This window comes from Rhea americana, unplaced genomic scaffold (genome assembly GCF_003343005.1).
Source record: "Rhea americana isolate MKP2758 unplaced genomic scaffold, rheAme1 scaffold_198, whole genome shotgun sequence".
NCBI lineage: Eukaryota > Metazoa > Chordata > Aves > Rheiformes > Rheidae > Rhea > Rhea americana.
This window is the reverse complement of record NW_028186127.1, coordinates 1,606,462-1,629,722: the sequence shown is the minus strand read 5'-3', so window position 1 is coordinate 1,629,722 and position 23,261 is coordinate 1,606,462. Positions and strand designations below refer to the sequence as shown.

The 23,261-nt window shown below is 37.1% G+C and overlaps 1 protein-coding gene across 1 annotated transcript in view; it reads left to right on the top strand.

Annotated features, from left to right (window-relative positions):
* Positions 1-1,100: 1,100 nt before the first annotated feature.
* The window catches only part of KCNT2 (potassium sodium-activated channel subfamily T member 2), a 160,645-nt gene continuing 138,484 nt past the window's right edge, over positions 1,101-23,261 (top strand). The window contains exon 1 of the mRNA XM_085303198.1: positions 1,101-1,262. Coding sequence (XP_085159324.1) covers positions 1,168-1,262 — 95 coding nt within the window. The 5' untranslated portion in view covers positions 1,101-1,167. The remainder of the gene's footprint in view (positions 1,263-23,261) is intronic.

Genomic DNA, 23,261 nt, shown 5'->3' with positions numbered 1-23,261 from the left:
TAAAATCCTAAATCTCAGTAAAACTAAAAATCCTAGTAATTGTGTAATTTGACTAATGGTTTAGCACATATGCACCTGAGGTTTCACAGCAGCTGTCAGTACACAGTATCAGATGCAGCCTCTGCAAGCAAGGAAAAAACCTCGTTGACCAGAGATAAACAAGGGACAAAGTTACAGAAGGCCCGAGTAAGCCCAGGTGACCACCTAGCAGTGACCAGAATCTGTGCAGAGGCTAGCTAGAAATACAGCAGCCTCAGCCTGATCTGAAGGGGGGGAGAAGGGGGAAAACCCACCGAAGTTCAGCACCCCAGAAGAAGCAGCAGCACACCACTGCTTAGACTTCGGGGGCCTAAGGAAAGGTATTTTTCCAAATACGCCGCACGTGGCACAGAGCGACGGTACCACCTGCGAGAGGGAGGCTTCYGACCGAGCCCCACTAACGGCGCTGAGCGCAGGGCGGCCGCGAGGCCGCTCCTCAGCCCAACGGCCCTTCCGCGGTCCGCGCGGCAGCTGTCCGGCCCGGCCCCGGCCCCCCAGGAGCGGAGAAGCCCCCCGCCGTCCACGCTAATGCCGGCACTCCCATTGGCCAGCAGGGAGACGCTCCCGCGTGGTCATTGGAGCATGCTAACAGACGGCTTCCCCCTCATTGGCTGGCCCGCCAGCGGCGGCTCCGAACAACATTTGCATGGCGCTGGACGRCTCTTTGTTGTCAGCCGCGGCGGGCGGTGCGCGCGCGCGCTCGCTCGCTCGCTCGCGCTCGCGGCGGGGTGCGGTGGGTGGGGGGCGGGCGCGCGCGCTGCCGCCGCCCTTCTGCACCTGCCGCCCCTGAGGGCGGGTCGCGCGGAGCCGCCGCGGCGCGCGGCGGAACTTTCAAGCCGTGGTCCGTTAATCGCCGTTAGAGCCCCAGAGCCCGGGGAGGAGCGGGGTGGGAGGGGGCGCCGTCCCTCCTCTCAGCCGCCGGGGGACCGCCCTCCCGCCGCCTTTGTGCGTGCGCGACCCCCGCGCTCGSCTGGGGGCCACCTGTTCCGCGCCCCTCCCCGCCCCCGGCGTGCCTGGGCTCTATTTTATTTTATTATTTATTATTATTTTATTGTTTTTTTATTATTCTGTTTTATCGTGGCGGGGGCGTCGCTGCCCTCCCCCAGGGGAGCGGCGGCGGCGGGCAGGATGGTGGACCTGGACAGCGAGGTGCCCCCGCTGCCTCCGCGGTACCGGTTCCGGGACCTGCTGCTGGGCGACCAGGGCTGGCAGAGCGACGACAGGTGAGCGCGAGAGGGCCGCGGGCGCGCAGCGGCGGCCCCCGCGGGCGGCGCCGCCTGCCCCGCGCCTGCCTGAGGGGGCGGCGGCGGCGTGGCGCCCCGCGGCCGCGGGCGAGCGCGGTGCGACGGCACGCGTCGCCCCGCGGAGGGCAGCCCCGCCGAAAACTTTCCCGGGGAAGCGGGGCTGAGGCCCCCGGGGGGCGGCGGCGGCGGCGGCCCCGTCCCGGAGCCGGGCCGCGGGGGGCAGGACCTCCCTCCCTCTTCCCTCCCGTGGGAGGAAGGTCAGGAAAGTACAGAGCCGTCCCCAGGTGGTAACTTGCCGTGGGGCAAGGGAAGCCCCAAACGGAATGCGGCGTGCGTGCCCGTAGAAAGGCTAGATGGCGAGGTCGTGTATATTGTCTAATATGTGTGCTTCTTTACGTGCTTTTTCTTTTCTTGCTAGGATTCCTACCGTTCAGTACTCCTTTATAAATTATTTGAAGAATTTCCAGCATTTTTAATTCCAAAATGATTTTTTAAAATAAGAGGATTTCAGTTTATCTCAAGTCAGACATGCCTTTAAAAGAAGAAAAAAATACGTTTTAAATCCATGTGTGCAGCCATGTGTGCTTAATTAAAAAATGCTAAACAAGCAGTACTCAAGAACCCCAGTAGCATGCCACTCAGTTTAGCCATACAACCTAATCTACCAATAAGTAATTGTATGATTCCATCTCGCAAAAGTATGTGTGAGATCCACTTCATAGTAACGGCTCATTTTGGTTAAATGCTAGAGAGAAATAAAATTGCTGATCCATAGTAGCATGTTGGATTGATTTTAATTCAATGTATATTGTCAGAATTAATCGTGTTTTAACTTGGTAATCAGAAACTTTGATTTTAATGCTGGTCTGTATTAAGATTTTAGTTACTTTCCTAAAGGAACTAAATCATTGATTGGTAATCGTGAGATCGTACAGACATGCAACTAACTATTACTTCAGTGTAGGAGAATATGATATGCATTGAAGCAAATTATTATTATCCTGGAATATTCAAATAACAACAAAAAATGAATACTATTGGTTGGAAATTACAGCATTATGCATAAGTTACTAGTTAAACGTAATGGAGAGTTAAGGAATATGTTTATCAAAGCATGATTTTTATATTTAAAATATTTTTAAGCCATAAGAAGTATTTTCTGTATTCCTAATTTCTGATCACAGTATTCTTCATGATTTTAGAATGAACCAATCCTAGTATTTTACACCTACATTTTATTTTTTACTGGAACAGGAAAAAAAAACCCAAGCTTTCTTGTTTTGTCAACTGTTAGCAATAAAAACCCTAACTAAAATAAACAAAATATTCTTTATACGGGCCTTTGAACTGCTATATGTCTCGGCACTTTCGCCAGCTGTAGTTCAGACTTTTGTCAAGTGCTTCCCTTTGACTTTCTTAAACATAAATTTAGCTTTTATGGTCTCAAAGAGGAAATAGTGTGTAAGAACTTGTGTGAACTATGGCATCAATTCAGCTATAGATATCTCTGTTTCAAGACCCTGTGCACTAAATATATGTAAATAATCTTTGGAAAATATTGGCAGCTGAATTATAGCATAACAATATTATAGAGCATGATTATTATTGGAAAGTTATAGCGAAGGACTAGTGAAAAATGAATAAACTTTTCATTATTTCATTAATATTGAATAAAAGCATGCAAAACAGCTTCCCTGGGAAAAGTATTACAAGACTGACCTCTGGCCACTCAATTATTTCAACTGGTTTATAAGATATGAACTCAGGACTGGAAATGGCTGGTGCAAGTGACTTTTCAGATATTTAGGTATTGTCCTCTGCTGGCGCTGGTCACAGCTGTGGTGTGGCTGGGAGTGCTGTGTATTTTTTTCCTTATGATATAATCAGGACTGTGCTCTGCATAAAGCTGTGATAGCAGCACTCTTCTCCTGCAGCTCTGGAAGTTACCATAGCAGTCTCGTTTGTTACTAGCTTTCCATTAACTGAACAAAGTCCCCCCCGCCCCCTTTTTTTTTTTAAAAAAAAAAAAAAAAAAAAAGGAAAGAGTTATTGCTTCTTTTTGTTTGCCTACCTTATAATGGAGTCTTGCCTGGATTCTTGTTTTTCTGTATTGGAAGGCAACAGTTTTAATACCAAAACATTAATCTAATCCCGTGTCCCTGGTATTTTGCTATTATCCATTATCGCAGAATCACAGAATGGTTGAGATTTGAAGGGACCTCTGGCAATCATCTAGTCCAACCCTCCTACTCAAGCATGGTCACCTAGAGCGTGTTGCACAGGATCACATCCTGGTGTGTTTTGAATATCTCCAGGGAAGGAGATTCTACAACCTCTCTGGGCAACCTCTGCCTGTGCTCTCTCACAGTAAAGTTGTTCTTCCTCATGTTCAGACAGAACTTCCTGTGTTTCAGTTTGTGCCTGTTGCCTCTTGTCCTGTCACTGGGCACCACTGAAAAGAGTCTGGCCCCATCCTCTTGACCCTCTCTCTTAAGGTATTCGTAGATATTGGTAAGATCCTGTCTTCTCTTCTCCAGGCTAAACAGGCCCAGCTCTCGCAGCCTTCCCTCATAGGGGAGATGCTCCAGTCCCCTAATTATCTTCATGGCCCTACGATGGACTTTCTCGGTAGTTCCATGATTATGTCAAAAGCTTACAAATTCTGCACAGAAATATTGTCAAAGGCAAAATTTAGAATATTACACATCATTTTAGGAAATATTTAATGAGAGAGACTACAGACCTGTGGGCACTCAAAGACAAACTGCTTATTAGTAGTTCTGATTAGTCACAGGAGTGATATTATACAAGTATACCATATTTTTAAGATTCTTTTTCCGTTTTGCATTTTTCCTTTTACATACCTAGTATGATTTTGTTTTTGATGAAGCATGTTTCTTGTGTTCTAATTGCTGTGTAATACAGATACTGTTGAAAGTATTGCTTGTACCCCGTTCAATTGAATGGACATTAGCTATGAATGAAATACCTGAGCGCTAGAACACAGTTGAAGTGGTCATATAGTGTGGTCACACAGTGGCAAGTGATCAAGATAATGCATTTGAGTGGTTACTGACTCTTGACTTAGATGCTGGAACAAATTTTGTGCATATTTCAAGTTCATTGAAACTTCAAGTTGCTTTCAATTCCCTGCTGTTCAATTTATACTAAGGGTATAAATGGAAACATTTATGGTCTGTCAGTTTCAGGTCTGTTACCACCTGAACTCCTAGTCCTCAGTCTCTTTTTAATCTTCCTAATCTGTTCATCCTTGAGGTTTCTGTTTCCTGATACAGCTCTTTTCTTCCTCCACTCTGCCCTTTCTGGCAAGATGCTGGCTCCTTGCTAGCTGGGAGCATAGCAGCTGAGGAGTATCTAAAGCCTCTCTTCCTTGTCTCTCAGTACCATATGCAGAGTAGTGCACAGGAGTTGCTGCAATGCAAGATTTACTTAGAAAGCCTCCCTACTTAATCTAAAGGAGCTAGGTCTGGAAGAAGCTTTTGTACTAAAGGGCAGAAAGGTTTTACCAGGGCTTATCAGTGAGGGTGGACCATGCACTTCATCGGACAGGAGGGCCCAAATCAACTGTATCAAGGTATTGGGCTCCTGCCTCTTGTACATCTTCAGGAAGATTGACACATCTTCCTATATTTAAGAATACAGACACCCTAAGTTAGATGTATTTTAATGTACCTCACATATCCTCTCCCATGAATGACCTTCCAGGGTTTTTCTAACTATCAATTTGCTATTCAGAAAAAAACACTATAATGAAAAAGTCATTCCGTTTTCCCACCATAAAGGGAAGCTTCAAAACAAAGTTGAAAGTTACCAAAGAGTATGAGTGATTTGAAACAAAGGGTTGTAAACCCAGTAGGAACTGACTGGCTGTTGACATCTTGGCAAAGTGCTGCATAATTTGAAATCTCTAAACTAAAACACTTTTTTCATCTTCTTTCAGATTACAGAGAGGATATCAGTCCACTATCTTCAAGGTGGAGAGGAGATGTGGTCATTCCTCTGATCACCCACATACCATTTGAGGTCCTATGCCACCAAATCTCAGTTTCAATGGCTTAGTTTGCCATCAAGTCTTATGGTAGTACTTAATAATAAATATGATTGAAACTATAGACCTCTACTTCCTCTTTTTTGCTTGCAGTAAAGATATATTTCTGACTTCTTCAGTTTTGTGATCTTACTCTTTATGTTCATTAGGAGGATCATTTGATCAGCTATTTCTTTTAAATCATCCTTTTCATTTAAAAAATGCACATGCAGAGGTCTGCTTACCTGAATATAATAGGATTCTGATTAAGAAACCTTTGTTCCTAGCCCCATACCTGTTTGCAGGCAGATCAGTCATCTTCATTTTCTTACAGGACTTCTCTTACGATGGAACTTCAGTCAGGCTTCTTTACTTTTTTCAGTGCCTATTTCACAGTCTGTTTCCTATGTTTTCTTATTCGTTAAAGTAACATCCATTTCCCTGCCCTTTTGCATTTCTTTCTCAGTAAAATAACTTATATAGGATAATTTCCTAACCAGGCTTGTAGTTAGCCTCAGTAACAGATGGGTTCTGGGCTGGCTGTCATATTCCACAAACTAGCAAATTGGATTGGGTATTATTTTTAATAAAAGAAGTTGCTGTGTGCACAAGAACATGGTGAATCTTTGGCAAACACATTTTTTTCCAATAAATAAATTATTTCATATAATTCATTGACATTCCTGAATTTGCTGACTTCTTCCTGAAGAAAATCAAATGTTAAAACCAGTTTTGGCTTTTGAAAGAATAGATTTTTCAAAGGACGTAGTCCTCTTTGAAAACTGTGGAGAAGAACCTTGATGCTTATAGTACACAGGAATCCCAAATTTATTTCTCTGATTTATAGCTGAAATTTACAAGAGATCATCCTTTAAATTCATAAGATTAGATAAGGTTAACGTGATAAGGTTAGATTTCTGGGGTATTCTGAGGCAATCTTTTCACATAAACTTATGATTAGGTTAGTCACATTTGATAGGGAATAATTAAATATTAACTCAGATCTTTGTGGGTAGTTCTTCCTTTTGCAAGGTGAGACAACTATATTCTTGTCACTATTTAAAATATTTAAATATTGTCCTGATTCATGTAAAAAGCAGCAGGAGAGCATGAGAAAGATCAACACAGTAGCTAGAACATGTGTGTGATATGGGTAATTTTTGCAGCAAGAAGGGCAGTGTACCAGTTTTTTTGTGGGCACATGAATCTTCCAGACACTGAGCTAGAAGGAAGAAGAACAAACCTCTTTTTCACTAATTTTGTGACTCACCAAAATCCCTTTGTGAATCTCACATTTTGCTTTCATTATTGAAACACACTGTTTTGATTTGCTGAAAATTCTGAAATACTTGGTCTGTACCATCGTGATACAATTTGTTTTTCAGTTTATCTATCTGGGAATGGAAAGGGGGAACTCAGTCCCTCTCTCTTCTCCCAGGAAACAAACACCTATTAATTCAGTGAGGTTTTATTCAAGCATTATCGTAACAATAAATTATGTAATAAAAATTGTAGTTTTTGTAAGCCTACTAATCATCAATTCTTAATCTTACTAGCTATGTTGCAGAGCAACACAAAAACTTCCTACTAAAATGAAGACAAGTTTAAAAAACATGACATGTTTAAAAAACATGACGTTTAGAAGCTTCAGAGGAAGAAGGAAAAGAGAATATTTATTTTAAATTCTCATGTAAGCGTTGAGTAGATGCTATCAAGAGGTTATTCACAAAAATGTTTTCTTTTGTCACCCCTTCTTTAAAAAAGTCAAGTCAGAGGATGCTAGAAGTGTAAAGAAAGAATTTTAAGTTAAAAATAAAAAACATTTATATGCTATGAATATTAGTGCTTTTTCGTTAAGGTCAGTCATATAAATTCAGTATCTTGTGGAGCAGAACCTGTATTTCTTAAGCCCTTTATGCACACATTTAACTCCAAGTCTATTCTTTAGAAGCTTATAAAGATACAGAGACTGCATCTGTTTTAGCAGTAAATTCAAGTGAGCCAAGAATGTTCCCCACCATTGAAACATGGCTCAATATATACTAGTAAACTCTTCAAATTTTCCTTGGTTCATTCAGCTAGCTAAAACTTTGCTTAACAGTTCCCAAGGATGATTTGGCAGCTTGAGTGACCCAGGAACTGCTCCCCACAGTCAAGTTGCAGATAGCCACCCTGTTTGGGAGCCTGAGACAGCTTACTGGTATATATGTAGGCTTTTTTTGGTGACGGTTAATATCCGTGTCTAGGCACATTCAACATACTGGTGCAGATGTAGCCAGAGTGGGTCAAGGTCTATTTATTGTAGAAATAACCTCTACGCTTTAACATTGTGCTAATCATTCTCCCATTGATGCTGCTAGTTCCTCTCCTAGTCTCCCGTATTTACCTCACAGTCAGACATTCAGATTATGCATATATGGTGGAATGTATTGCAGAGGGATCCTTGTGTGAAGCACAGACTTGTTTATGCTTTATGTTTTCCTTTCTCAAATGTACAGTGTAGCCCTTAAACATAGGCAATAAGGGTTTTTTGTCTTAGACCCCTTAAAAGGGTGGAAAAGAAAAGAGGGGCCTGCTGCTAAAGAACTTAGTGGAATAATTATTTTCCCACAATATTTTAGAAGGAAAAAGAGAAAGAAATATATAGATGTTTTTAAAACTTGCAGAATAAGATTCACTCTTATGACCTTATAAAAACGCTGTATACCTTTTACTGCTTAAATCCCTTTGGGTTTAAGTAAAATTAAGCAGTAGGTTAAGGCTTTTTTGGACCTTGCGCACCAAGGTGAATTTTATGTGCTGTGAATATTTCTAACAAGATCAAGAGACCATGAAGTACACATTATTGTGTCAAACTGCTGAAATAATACATTGTCATATGAACGAGTCATTGTACAATCATTCATATCTATTTTGTACTACTATTTCATTCTATTGCCTGTTAAATTTTAGCATTAGGTTGTATATAGACCTAATATGTTATAGATGAATCAGTATTACTGATTAATAAATTGTGCCACTTCAACATCATATGTAAAAAATTGAAAATAACAAAAAATCTAGACAAAAACCCAATACATTTTTCAAAATCCTAATCAAATCAAAATCTCAGATTTCATATCTTCCTAATTTGCTGTTCCAATAATTGTTTACAGTTTTACAATCACAAAACAAAAAAAAATTACTTTTCCCAGTTCTCTATTTTATTGTACATATAAAGCAAGGCATATTAGCTAGTTCTGGGAAAAAAATTCAGATATTGTTCCTATATTGAGATGAAAGATTTAAGTCATTTTGCTGCAGTACATACATTTAGCTCTACAGTTTTATCATAGAAGTATATTAGCTTTGTGTGAGAACTGTGCTTACATTGGCTGCTTGAAGGATTAAATTAAAATTAGGTTTCCTTTCCGATGTGCTTACTACTTAACTGCACATTACTACCTATTTGGAAAGGAAAGAGATTCAGATAATATGGAACACAACCATACCTCATTTGGACAATTGCACTGCTGGCTGTCATGTTGACTGCTGGCTTTCAGTGAGCAACTCCCTGCTCTAAATCTCAGAAGGCACTTAACAGTCGTTCCTCACAGTTTGAATTACTGAGTAAAGATCTCCCTTTGCCTTTCCAATTGGAAATCACCTGTGGTTGTTAAACTAAAAGAGGATGAAAAGCCCACACATTTCTGAATCAAGTGATTTAAAATATCTGAGTTTAGATTCAACTTGCAAAAAAAATTCTATTACAGTTTCCTCAATAGAAAATTCTATTATGATTTCCTCAAAATAGTTCTCCTCTTTCCTTCAAGAAATACTTCAGTCAATCTGGCCTCCTCATTTTAGAAAATGTGTTTACTTCTATGAGTTCTTCCATTTGTTTAACAGAGGCTACAAAATAAAAGGACTTAAGCAAATATTGTCAAATTTATTTGATTTGTCCTGATAAGTGAATATTCAAAATTAATAAAGGAGCCTAAATGCTATTTTCAAAGCTTGATTTTGATTGAAATCTCTCAAGATCAAAACAGCTTAATTCACTAGGATACTTAGTAAGTGTTTTCATGTCATCTGCAATAAGACTCTACGATAATAGCTGGAAAGTTTTAATTGCCCTAAAACCTGAAAAAGCAGCTGGATGTACAAGCCCAAGCTCTCTCTTACTGTATAAAGGCACCTAAATTTAAAAAAGAATTAAAGAAAAATATTGTTTGGGAAACCACTGCATTAGCTACAGATAGTGGTCAGAGTTTAGACTTTTGTGGAAGGCAGAGAAACACAGTTCCATGTAAATAAACTGTTAATATATCCCAGAACTCATCTTCCTCCTAAGTTTGTCTTAGGATTAGGTCGCTATTATAGATAAAAGAGGGAGAAATCCATTTGCTTGTGTGGAAGGGAAGAAGGGAAGTAATGCCTTGTAGCAGGCCTCTCTGTCAGCCTTATAATAATTTTTGTTTTAGCATCATTCTCACAAAGATGATGGAAGCAAAAATAAAATGTATCTACATTGCACTTAACATAGTAAACACTTGAATTGAGGAAAGGGCATGAAAGGACAAGAGGAACATTTCAGTGCTGTTTTATCTATATTTTAGGAAGACTTTGACAGTGTACTCCAGCAAAAGTTTTTTAGTGCAGAAAAAGTTTAAAATAACTAAGGTTCAAAACTCCCACAGCTCAAGTAGTCTTTCTTTGGGACMGCATAGTGCATGGTTTTTAAGTGTACTTTATACTTCAGTCTTTATCTAATTAATTATGCACTTACTACTATGGAGCTCTTATTTTCCCATCTAGACTTTGATACATGCTACTTTACATCTGGCAGACACTATAATATTCCATGGGGAACTGAAGCGATTCTGTCCCAAATGGCTTCTCTCTTAATTTTATGATTATTATTCTATCACAGCCAATGATTATGATTTTTTTACAACAGTAAACTTACTTATTTCTGTGTTAAATTGCATTATTCTCAGAATGACTTTTCTATAGCAAATGATAATACTGATTGATATTGTCTCACTTTTATCCTGTAACAAGGAAATAGATATACTGTTACTTGGAGCATCAGAAACGTCTGAGGCTTCCGAACACTTCTATTATATAATCATTTTATGAACCATTTCAGTGCTGTACATTCAGTTTCTAGACTCACCTGTAAAGGTTTCTAGACTCACCTGTAAGGTGATAGTTTTTACTGAATTACGTGATACGTACAGTACATCCAAGAACTTGTTCTAATCCACTAAATATTTCAAAGGTGAATTCTTCATATTTTTTTCAAGTAAATGAGCAAGCTAAGTCCTTCCTAGAAGCCTGGTCTCACAATCTCAATGTCACTGGAGAGAATGCCATTCAGCTGTTGTACATGTTCTGCAGCACAGAAGATTTGGTACGGAATGCCCTAAAACAGCTGTTAAAGGTTTCAGCCTCCCCCATGCAATCATCTGCTAATTATGTTAGCAGACAACTTCCTGGTGGGAAGTAGCAGTAAAACAGAAACACTCATTAAGAGACAAAAACAGCATTTATATTCACAGACATAAAAACAGTGATACTATTATTTGTCCAGAAGTATCTATYTCTTGAAGGACAAATCCTACCTCCCCTTACTGAGACATCTGCCAGGAACTGCTGTAGTTTTGTGGTAGAAAGTGGATTGCTAAGTCTGACATTATTGCGCTTGATTTAACAGGTGGCAAGCCGTGGCAGATGGGGCAGGAAGGCATTAGGCTAAAACCAGTGCAGAGGAAAGTTATTTACTGAGTTGGCAAAAAGGAGAAAACTTTGCCTATTCCTCTGCCTGGGCCTGTACAAGTTTCATGCTAGCTCTGGAAGTTAATAGTTGTGCATATCTAACAGCTAGTACGAGGATTGTATGCCTGGCAGAGGCAATTACAAGATCTAAGTAACAGTCCTAGCTATGGGCTACCTCTGCCAGGCAAGTCCTCCCCATTCTCCTAGACGCTGTACTCCAAGTCAAGCCACTTTGATGTTCTTCAGAAAAAAGAGTTTTTGCCCTTTAGCTATATAGGTAGTTAATAGCAGCTGACTTACTTTCTTCAAGTAGTTTTCAGTTACAGAGCTTCTTCAAAGTATAATGGTTGCTAAAATATTTGGTAAGGAGTGAACACTATAAAAGAGCATCACTCCTTTATCATTCTCAACAGCCTAAAATGTTCTAGGGGGTTTTATGTTTTTCTCACTTTATTTTCTTTTCCCCCTGTGACTAAAGAAAACAGCAGCACAGAATAAAAACACAGTGTTACCAAATCCCAAACAAATACAAATGGAAAAAAAACAAGCTGAGTTGCAAATGAAAAACGGGTTATATTTGTTCCTTATTTGACAGCCCCTGTTAATACTCCCCAATATTCCCTGACTCCACAAGGAAAGATTTAATTTCCCATCTTTGCTCAAATTCAAAAGAAGCTAAGGGTACAGGTCAGTTATCACTGTTGCCCTGTAATTCTCACTGTCAAGCACAGACAGTTAAAACAGATGATAGACTAAAGGCTTAGCTCTGTATTTAGGTGAATATACCGTTACGAAATGTAAGCAAGCTATATTTTCACTACATACAACAATGCAGTATTTGATTACCTTCTTCAGATGGTGTAATCAGACAAACAAACAACTTTTAAAAAGGCATTTCCATAGAAGTCCATTTTTTAATGATCATTTTTGTTCTCGGGTAGGCCTTCAAAAGAGACAACACAAACACAGCAAAGTGGAACAAAATATTCTGTAATGTGCAGGCGCTGATTAATCAAATAGTTTTTATAAAGGCTATCAAGCTCTCTAACTAGCTTTTTCACCCACCTAAGAGTATCATATGGACGAAGTTAATTGCACTAGAGCAGTGCCAGATACCCAGTATCTCATTGCCATTGAAGAATCCAAATTTTATAAACTGAATTAAGATAGTGACCCAAATGATCATTTATTTTTGTATTGAGGCTGACAATAGATTCCATGAAAGTTACAATTTAGCTAAAAAACAATGATACAAACTAAATTCAAAGTGCATTGAATTAATTTTAAGATTTGATTAGTTTCTGCTTCCCGTTTTTCCTCTTACTTGACAGTTTATGGATCAAAGTCCAGATTCCAGGAAAAAAACAACAAAGTAAATCAAATCTGTGCTGACATTATAAACCCATTAAATACAATGAATTGTGGCAGTTACTGGTTACAAAAACTCAGGCGATGTGATTTGCATGTGACCAGCTGAATTCTTCCTTCAGTGTGTTTCTTAGCAATGAGATTTTACCATGACCTTGGCAGAGCATTGCTTGTGGTGAGAACAAGACTGGTTACTAGAAGCGTTTCAGAGTACAGAGGGAATATTTCCGAAGGGTAGGGGTGGGGGCTCTTGGGTGTGCCTGTAATAAGCAGCCTTCTGATGTGCAGCGTGGACTAATCTGAGACTTTTGTGGCAGACCTTAAATTTTGCTCTTAACAATTCCAGATGGAAATGATCTGTTGAGATTGCCATTATCAAAATTATGAGGTGAACCTCTTCCTCCTAGGCAGAGGTGACAGTCGAGCAACCTCCTGTCATTGGACTTCCTGCTGAGGTGAGCTGAAGATTTAGAAATTCCTTTCCTTTCGAAGATGGCAGTGCCACTTTACAGTGACAGAAAAAGTCCTATAGTGAAGAGCTAAAGCTGGAAGTACTGCTGTGCCTTGTGGTGTCCTAGACATTTGACAATTAGTTATTAGAATTCATAGTATCAGTACAGCCAGTCCAGTCCTGTTCATAAACACAGATCTCGCCTCATTGTATTCGTAGTCCACCTAAGACTGATCAGCCTAATATATATATATATATATATATATATATATATATATATATATATAAAAAAATATATATATAAGGCTTCAAAAACAAGATAATGGAACAATACATCTCCTAGCCCACCTCACCAACACACTGTTAGCTAAACAGGTCTTAAATAGTTTGACTCTCATCAAAGCCAAAGCCAGCAAACTCCAAACTTGTGTTCCTTTGGGAAGTTACAGTTAGAAAAAAAAATAGTTTTTGCATTGAACAAGCTAATTYTGTGAAGGCATCTGCTAAATCATTTAAAAAAATACATAAGGCAATTATGGGAGTTATCTATTATTATTTTGAAAAATGACTACCAGGCACACAGTTCTACCAACCATACTGCTGATGAGTAGCACTTTAACATCTCAGTACTCTCTGATGTACAGTACTACTTAACATAAAAAATGATGACTGGTTTGGCCTTTTAAAATTTTGTTAAATAATTCAAAATTTTCTAATGCAAAACCAATTAAACCCATGTCTTCTGAAGGACAGATTAATCAGGAAGTGTAATAGGTGACTGACTAACAAGACAGAGATGTGTATGAAATTCACGATTACATGTACCTTGTTAGCCATAAAGAGCACAGTACTGGAGAGGTGACATTTCAGATACTAGAAGAACTTTTAAAATACTTGTTCTATTATGTATTCAAAATTTCTGAATCGTTACAACTCCTTAGTGAAACATGTAACATTTTTATTACAAAAAATGTTAAACAGTAATCATATGCAATGCTTGTACATTACAGAAAGCTGTGTTTGAAAGGAAGGAAGCAGTTTCACATTGCAGTTAGATACATTACCATAGTATGCCTATGTTAAGCTGTAAGTAATATAGTTTAGCAATCCTTTGTACTCTCCATTTGGAGAGTAATATTGATGCCAAAGGACCTTTAAATGCTGGAATATAAAGCCAGCTACATATTAATTCACAATTATTTTTGAAGTTGGCATCAGCATGTGTTAAACATACTCTCCTCCTGTTGATTTGATAGAACAAATGAACTCCCATAAACTTTTCTCTGTGGAGAACTTTAGGCAAGATACTTGCGTCATTTTGGGGGCTTTTGTTCTAGGCCTTTTTCTGAACTTGTCTAAATATTCTTTTTTTGTACGTATCTGTTAAATCATCATCTTTGTGCTTTGTGTAACTGTTTTAAGTGTGACTGTGGGAGACGGCATACACACCTCCCAGAATTTCAGGGAAACTGTGATAATCTCAGATTCAGCTCAGTCATTACTTCTTAGAGTTGCTGGCATGCTAATGGCAACCTCTGGTGTATTGTGTAAGTGTTTACAGATTGTAAGTCTTGACTATTTGGCTTTGTAACTTAAGGAGTGATACATCTTTTTGTAGGGCTGCACTGGTCATGGTGATGTGTAAAAAGCATGCACAATATCACTTCCCTCCCCTTTTCACTTTTTAACACTTCAGCTATATATGGAATCTCAGAGAACATCTTTCTAGGCCTGCTAAAGTATCTGTGGGAAGTTCCAGATACGTTTAGTTTGATTTTTTTTTCCCTCTGCAAATCAGACCCAGGTCCTACAGTAATTTCTTAGTCTGAAATAAACAAGTATTGCTGAAATAAATAAAGCACTAAGCAAATGAGCAATTGAGCAGAGTACAGAAAAAAAAATGAATGAAACATGTAAACTACTTTTATCATATTGCTTTAGATGTTGTGTTTTGGCATCCTAACCTAGTATGTTGCTCTTATTAATAGAAGAAATGCAGCTTGCAGAAGTGTTTGCAGAAGAAAATTGTAGTTTAAACAGTCTAATGTAAATGTTATTTCTGTGCTTCAGTCTGTTTTGTGACAGTGATGAGTACAAATTTTTGGAATACAGTCCAAAAGATAATGACATAAAGTATTTTTAGTTTCTAAAATTTCAAAAAGTAGTAAATCTAGTATAAGTAGCCTTAACAATACTATTATAAAGTAGTAGTATTTCTCCTTTATGAGTACTACTGGCTATGACTACAGTCAAGAAAGAACTATAAAAAGCAGAGTTTTTGTGTGTTGAATTGTTTTCCTCCTGAATGGAGTTCACATGAAGGTGAAGAATGATGAGAATTAGCTGGAAATTTATTTTATGATGGAAAGAGAATTCCATATTGTCTTTCAGTAACTGTGAAGAGACTTTTAATTTTTCCATCAAAAGACACTAAAGAAATTCTATGTTATTATTATACTAAATAGTGGTTTGATGAGAATTGGCATGAGGGTTGATTTTAATTGGAAAATAATTTCTTTGAAGTTGAAAAATCTTTTGCAAGTACTTTCTTATTTCTCTTGTCAAGTAATTGATTAACTGCAAAGAGATTTGTGTCAACTTTTACTTTAGGTCATAGTGCAAAAAAGAAATTTTAGCCTTCCCTATTATGAAGGCTAACATAGATAACCTATAAAACCTATGCGCACATGGATAACACTCACTTCATTCCTTCTTTGCCTTCTTTCCACAATCACCCCTTCACCTCTGACAGATTTAGAGTTGAGCCTATAGTTGTGGAATTGAAATAATATTTTATCTGTTAGATTTCCATATATTAAGTGGATTCATAAGGAATTCTGATCTGTGTAGCAAAACTGTAGAATATTACATTAGTATTCTAGAACACCGCTGTCTTGGCCAGAGTTTCATTCCTTGTGTGCCATTTAGGACTCATCAAAATACTGTAAAAGTACTAAATCCACATGAAGAACTTTAACCATTAAAAGTGTTCTGATGCCTATGAGAAATTGAGGGAAAAAAATCACTTTTTTTTTTCTAGTAAATTGCAGAGAGATTTTCATCTTCTTGCAGTAAATATCACCTACTACAATTAATCCTGTTTATTTCAGTGGAAACTATAGGTCAGTATTCAATTTGGTATCAGTAGAAGGGATTATTTTCTGTTCTGCAGAGGATATACCAGGCAATATAGGTGCTTTTAGAAGCAACTTGTGCCCTATTTACTATGACTGCGCATACAGTTTTTTTTTGTGGATTTCGTGTAGAAAAATTGGTTAGCTTTATTTCCCTTGTCACTATCATCATAAATATAGGCACAATAGATTAAAAAAACCCGAACAATCAAACTGAAGGAATGCCCTGTGAATTCACACACTTTTTTTTTCTGTTATAAAATGTAAACTAATGGTTTACTGTGCTATTTTAAGTGTATGAATTTGATAAATACATGTATATTTGCACCCCGTACATAAGTGGGAGGAATATACAACTAATAATTACTGGCCTCATTCTGTGCTACTCTAAATTGAGGTTCACAGAGCATGAGAACTTGCCTCTTTTGCATTTAAATGGTATATTTAAAATGGCAGTGCTACCAATATATGCTGTAAGGTTCTAAATGGAATATTTTGGGTGACATCTTAGCAGCCAGGGTTTGTGAAACCAGCAGTCATTTTATGAAATCTAGAAATATTTTAGTAGATTGAGAAGTTCACAAGCCATGACATAAGAAAAGTCATRTGCATCTGTCGGAATGTTTAATGTATTAATTTGTTGTTATTCAGTATGGAGATGTTTTGGACACTTTTGAAATGTTACTATTCTACATGTACAATGCTAAGCAATAGGCGGATATCAGAACAGTAGCTGGACACTGTAATGCTTGGATTATTTGTAAACCTTTGGCACCTGTTCCCACTCCAAGCAGTGTTGCTTGTTAGCTAGAAGAATGTAAACTGGTTAATACAAAGTAGCAGGAGTCTGAAATCCAGATATGTAACAAAGACATTCCCACAATTTCCCTTGATCATTAGTCTGGGCTTGGAAAGTAACCCAGGCTGAAGATCACCATGTCAAATAAGAAACTGAAACTTCTAACAAAGATTYTTGGAAAAAGCTTTATAACTGAATGTAAATAGCTGGCATTAGAGATTAGCTACTGTTCAAAGGAGATGGTGTTTAGGTGGTAAGATTTGCTCTCTGCTTGTAATGCTACAAGGAAAGGTCCCTAATCAAATTATTATATTGTCCTCTAGCCATATCTGAAATGCATTAAATCTTACTCTGAAGCTGAACTGAGATTTGATTTAAAATGACCAGGATAAGTATAAAAAAAAGTATAAAAAAGGTAAAATTACAATGTCAAGTGGATTCTCAGAATAAACAAAAACATTGTAGTGATATATGATCAATCACAAAGGTACCAGGAGGAGATAAGTACACACAGTTTGTCTGGGCTACTGAGGGCAGGGAGAAAGAGGCCTCGGGAATCTTTGGATTTTTGAATCATACAAACTTGGAAGCTTCATATCCCTTTTCCTTCTCCTTATTAAAAAAATGCACACATATAAACTTTGGATTTCATGGCAAAAAAAAAAAAAAAAAAAAAAAGAAAAAGAGTGAATGCAAAGGGATATGAGAAAAACTGACATTGAGAAGTTACCAAAATAGACTAATTCTCCTGTAATAAAAGAATGAGGGTGGAAAAAAGAACTCATAGCAGGGTTGTAGCAACTACTCTGTGCCTTATGAGGATGAAATCTTAGCCCCTATTGAGATAAACAGCAAAGATCTCATTCAATGGAGCAAGATTTCACTTTATGTGTTAGTATATGGGTGGAAATAATCTTTTTAAAACTTATAATAATGGAATACTTCTTCATTCCTAATCCTACCTTTCTTGAAACTTATTATGCTAAGACCACTGTTTATCATAACAACTAATATAATGAAATTCTGTATCTTCTGTTATGTATTTAGTCATAAATTTTTAATAGCAAAGACTATTCTTTTGTTCTGTATTTCTCAGTGCAAAGTGATGTCCTCATCTACTGGAATTCATAATGTTCTGGTAAAATAAATGATAATAAAGCCCTCTGAGAAGTTTTTCCAGGATCAGAGCCTTAGGAAATCTTTATTCAAATGAACTGAATAATGGATGGTTAACCTGGTTTTTCATCTGACGAACCACAGTATTTATGCAGCAATCTGTTGATTGCTCTTACCTCCACCTATGAGCATACCAAAAATACTTTGCTTCTTATACACATTACTGATACAAAACATAATTCATCGAGCAGACTAGATGTATTTGTTATCAATCATCACTTGCATGTCAGCTATGTTATTTTACCAGATATTAAAAAAAAAAGAGGTAGTCACTAACAATTTTGTTGTGCAGCTACATTATCGGAACACCTAATATACATACCCAGGAATATGCAAAGTTCTGACAGACTTTTCCCACTTCTACCTTTCACTAGTGCCAGAGTAGCCTATCCTGTACCTGAAGTATGTCTCCCTTTTGTGACCAGATATATGGCAGTCACAATCTGGTTAATAAATGCTGATGATCACATTTTTACTTACATATTCAGTATATTCACACAGTAGGAAGAGAGTTAAAATATATGGATTTCTAGTTCCTTGTGTTGCAACAGAATATATGTATATAGGTTGCAAAATGCTTATTCATGGTTGCAAGTCATTGTTGTTATTATAGCATGCTTATGTCTGGGCTCAAGGCAAGCAAATATTAATTTTATCTTGATTTGTTTGCTTCTCCTTTATAGGTGAAACAAGCCTCTACTTTGCTACATCAATAAGAGGTTATCATCTGGCTTATTCAATTAAGATTCTTTCTGTTCTGGCTACAGGAACATTTTATATTCCTTTATAAAAAGAAGGCTTTTATACTATTTTATATTTCTTCAAGTTATATCATCTTCCTATTCAATAGATTTTTTTCCTCTTTGACTCTAAAGCTAATTTACTTTTATTATAGTGAATATGCAAAAAAACAAAAAAAATGTATGATGTTTTCTGTGGCATTGTTACTGTACATTCTTTCCTAAAGAAAGTGAAAGAAAGTGAGAAAGCATCGGTGCTCTGTATTATATCTACCTTGTTTATTTACATTTTGGATTGTTTACTTCTTTTCCTCATTACAAGTATTTGATTTTGTACCTTCAGTATCAATCTCTAGAGAACCTTTTGAAATGCCTTATAAAAATTTAAGTACTTGATGTTCACTTCAGAGTTTCCCCCTTATCTATCTTTTCCAATTATCTCATAATGGAGCAGAGTGCTACAGCTCATACTCTATTTATATCTGTCATTTGCTTCATTCCTAGTTTATTCSCAGGCTAAATCCAACTTTTATGTCTTGGCATGGGTGCCATTTATTTTTTTTTTCATCTCTTGTTGACATTCTAACCTGTATTTATCTTCTTATCAATCTTAATGTACACGGGGAGAATAGTTTTTGTTAGCCATTTGTCATGACGCTATTTATCCACCGTTTTTAAATCTTTACTTTATTCTCTAATATAGTGGTTACAAAACACAAATTTGATGTCCGGCATTGTAACCTGGTCTCTATGCCTGGAAACTTTTTAGCAATATTACACGTATGATAACTAGAATGTATAAAATTAAGCAGATTAATTAGCTCTACATCTGAGACTACTATCCCCATGCATGTTCACATCCAATGAGGAAATGCATAAAGATGTTTTTGCTAAGAATATAGTTTGTACAACTCCAAAAAAACCTGAGAGCATTCCTTACTAAAGGCTATCTCCAGTCAGTTTAAAGTATTAAGGTTCTCTCCAATTTAAGTGGCAACAGAATTGGACCCTAGAGACTACTGTATTTGAGTTTTTTTTAATACAAAGCATTCTTAGGAGTACATAAAGGGGAAAAAAAATATGGGAATGAAAGAGCATTGGCAGAAAGGCACTGGGATATATAAAAATCTGCTTGTGAACCTCATATACATCTACCTTGTACATTATATTTGGATACAATCCAGAGACCTTGATCAAGATCTGAACACCGCAGGGAAACATGGGAACATATTATTCCCGTTTCAGAAAGAATTGAACAGAAGTCAAGCAATATGCAGTAAGTAGATGGAATAGAGGGCCAGAAAATATAGATCAAATATAAATCAAACAGTGAGGAATTCAGTGTACTAAACTGCCCTAGTCCTGAAGACATTCAAGAGACTGATACTAGAGAGACAGTTTTAGAGAAAAAAAAATTAAAGGCAGCAAAGTTGAAGATTCAAGATTGAAAGAAAAAATAGATAGTTACAGTGGTAACTGCCTCCTTCCTGACAGGACAGTGGGTTGATAACCTTCATATGGATGTATCTGTTTGTGCAGATAGAGTAGAATGGGAGATTCAGCTCTTGGCTGTGGGTAACCATTGCTTCTTCAGAATCATTTTGGCACAAACAAAGCAATAGCTAACCTATAAATTCTTATCTTGGGAATACTTTTCTTATACACCTTACTCGTACATCTCTCAAACAACTCTATGCCTGTAAAAAGGATTAATTTTGATTTTATGAACTCAAATGGAAATGGGGAGCTGTATTATGCTTCATATTATTAATGAAGCACAGAATAGACTACAGTTTCAGTTGACTGTAAATTTACACAGGTGAAAATTAAGATTTTAAGCTTTCTAACTCCCATAGTAAAGGTGAAAGCTCTCATCATATTTTGCCAGTCACATTTGGCTTTGTTTATCTAGGTTTCCTTTAAAAGCAGAAGAGTGGCCACACTGAGACAGAGTGTTCTAAATTGGTCTCTTTAGGCAGTTCAGCAGACCATAGCGAGCAGTAAGAGGATGTACATAAGAGCAGAACTAATACACACTGATACTTATCTTGATATAGCTTCATACTAGTATGCTCTCTTTCCCATCTCTTTTCTCTTATCAGTACTCCTCCTATCCCATATTGTCCTCCCCATTTTATCCTTACTCTTGGTATTCACGCCTTCCTCAAAATCTGTGTCTGCGAACTTTTCTGTCTTTTCCATCTATGTATGTTGGTCCAAAACGACGATCTTTCTTTTCATGCCTTGCCTAGTAAAATATTTAATTCTTCCAGAATTGTTAAAAAAAAAAAAAAAAAGGCATTGTCATCCTGCTAATTTTCTCCTAATTGTTAAAAATCCCTAATTCTTTATTGAAGCAAAAGATAAGCAGTTTATCAGGAGACATGCTGATATTTTTTGTTTTTTTTTTAATAACTTGAATCTTGTATTTAATCAAGGATCACCTGTATAGTGTGTTCCAGAGTATAGAGAGTACACTACACCAGATACGTAATCTATAGAAGCATGATTTTTCTAAGTAGTGATAGTGGAGAGAGTTTTGTACAGGAAGGTACAAAATTCTGAGGTTCCATTTCTGATTCTGTTGTGGGCTCACTGTATGTTCTGGGAAAAGTTTAATCTTGAATATTCATTTTTTCCATCTGTAAAATGGGGATATTTTGTATAAGTCTAGTTAAACTTATCACATAAGACAACTTAGTGCCTAATAATGGAAGAATTAATTTAGTACGCAAAAATGGGTGTTTAGTATATGAGTCAACTTTCCATGCTCTTATTACTATCCCTTCTTTATAGAGGTTATCTATTCATTCCACACAGTAGCCTTATAAGAAAGGTGAGCACTACCTCAATATTACAACTGGTGAAACTGAGTAAAAAGACTCAGTAACTTGACACAGATGACCTGGGCAAGCACTGAAGCTTCTGATTAAAAGGTAAATTAAGATCACCAGACCACATTGCTGTCCAGTCACTTCAAAAAGTTTCATTCTGAGAATGAAAAACATTCAGCAATTTTAAAAAGGTGTGTTTTATGGTACAGGGTAATCAATGATGACAATTCACTTTTAGTCCGAAAGTTAGAAATTAACAGGAAACCAAATGCTATACTCCATAGCTGCAATAAAAGGCAACTCCTTTAATGAATCACAGTTACAAGCAATATTTGGCATGTGTTTGGTTGCAACTGTCTCTCAACAACTGTGTGATTCATTACAACCAAAATATGACATTAAAAAAACTACTGTAATAGGAAACACAAAATACAGAGAAAAGGCAAAGTACAAAACTCAGTTCATAAACATTTTAACCAAAGGTGAGAGGTGAAAGAAGAAGAAGAGAAAGATGTTGTGACAAGTTACTTGGTAGTGATTGGGCAGCGTGGTGTTAATACGTTAACTGGAACATTGGTCTTCCTGTCTCATTGACATTTTCCAAGTGTCAAGTAGCCTTGACTCTAAGGTGCTGAGCACAGATAAAGTAAAGTCAAAATAGCATCCTCCAAACAGTATGCATAGTAAAAACGTGGACAAAACTGTTGTAGTCACATTTTGTATATGTTCAGACTGAAGGAACAAACTGAAATCATTTTAGCAGATACTGAGAAGACAACTGTTACGTCCCCAAAGCTACTACCTTGAGAATCCACATTTGTGCCCTTTGCAGAACTTGAATCTTTAGTATCTGATCCAACAAAAAAAGATAAATGGTAAAAGAGATAAATGGTAAAAGAGATAAATGGTAAAAGAGATAAATGGTAAAAGAGATAAATGGTAAAAGAGTTTGTAAATGATGATAGGCATTTGTTCCAATGGATTTTTTTCCCCATTTTGAAATTAGGTGTAACTAAAACAGGTGCATGTTTGTTCCTAATTGGAGATACTGAAAAGTATTTATTCTGTAATTGAGGGGAGGAAGATAAAACAAAAACACTGTCAGTCCTAAACTAAGTTGTTTTTAATTAAGTAGTGATACATAAGTGATGTCTGAGCATTTAATGATGCTGAAGATAAAACTAGTGGCTATATAGCATTAGCTGTTCTTTAAGTGTGTTCTTTTTGATTTTCAAAGAAAGTGGAAGAAATTACATACTTGCTAGTAGCCTTCTCTGAAATATGTTTACTTAACTCCCCAAATTGTACTGAAAAGTGTAGCCTTTTTATTAAGCATAACGCCAATAGCTAATAATAAGGCTTTGCTATGTGATTTTATAGCAAAAAGCTTTTTTATATTTCCAAGTGTTGCATTTTGCTTAGTAAGCCTTCCACTCTTAAGTTATACATTATTTTCCTCCTGTTTACAAAACATGATGCTATAATACAAACTTCACAAATATTTAAGATATTATACATTATGCTTTCATAATTTAATCCATCATGAAATATATTTTTGTAATTGTACTAGGTCAGGTTTTCCTCTAAAATTGAATGAGGCAATTACCTATTTCAAACATCATTGTTTTTTTTTTTCTTTCTCATGAAGTCTCTAGGCAGTGCTGCAGG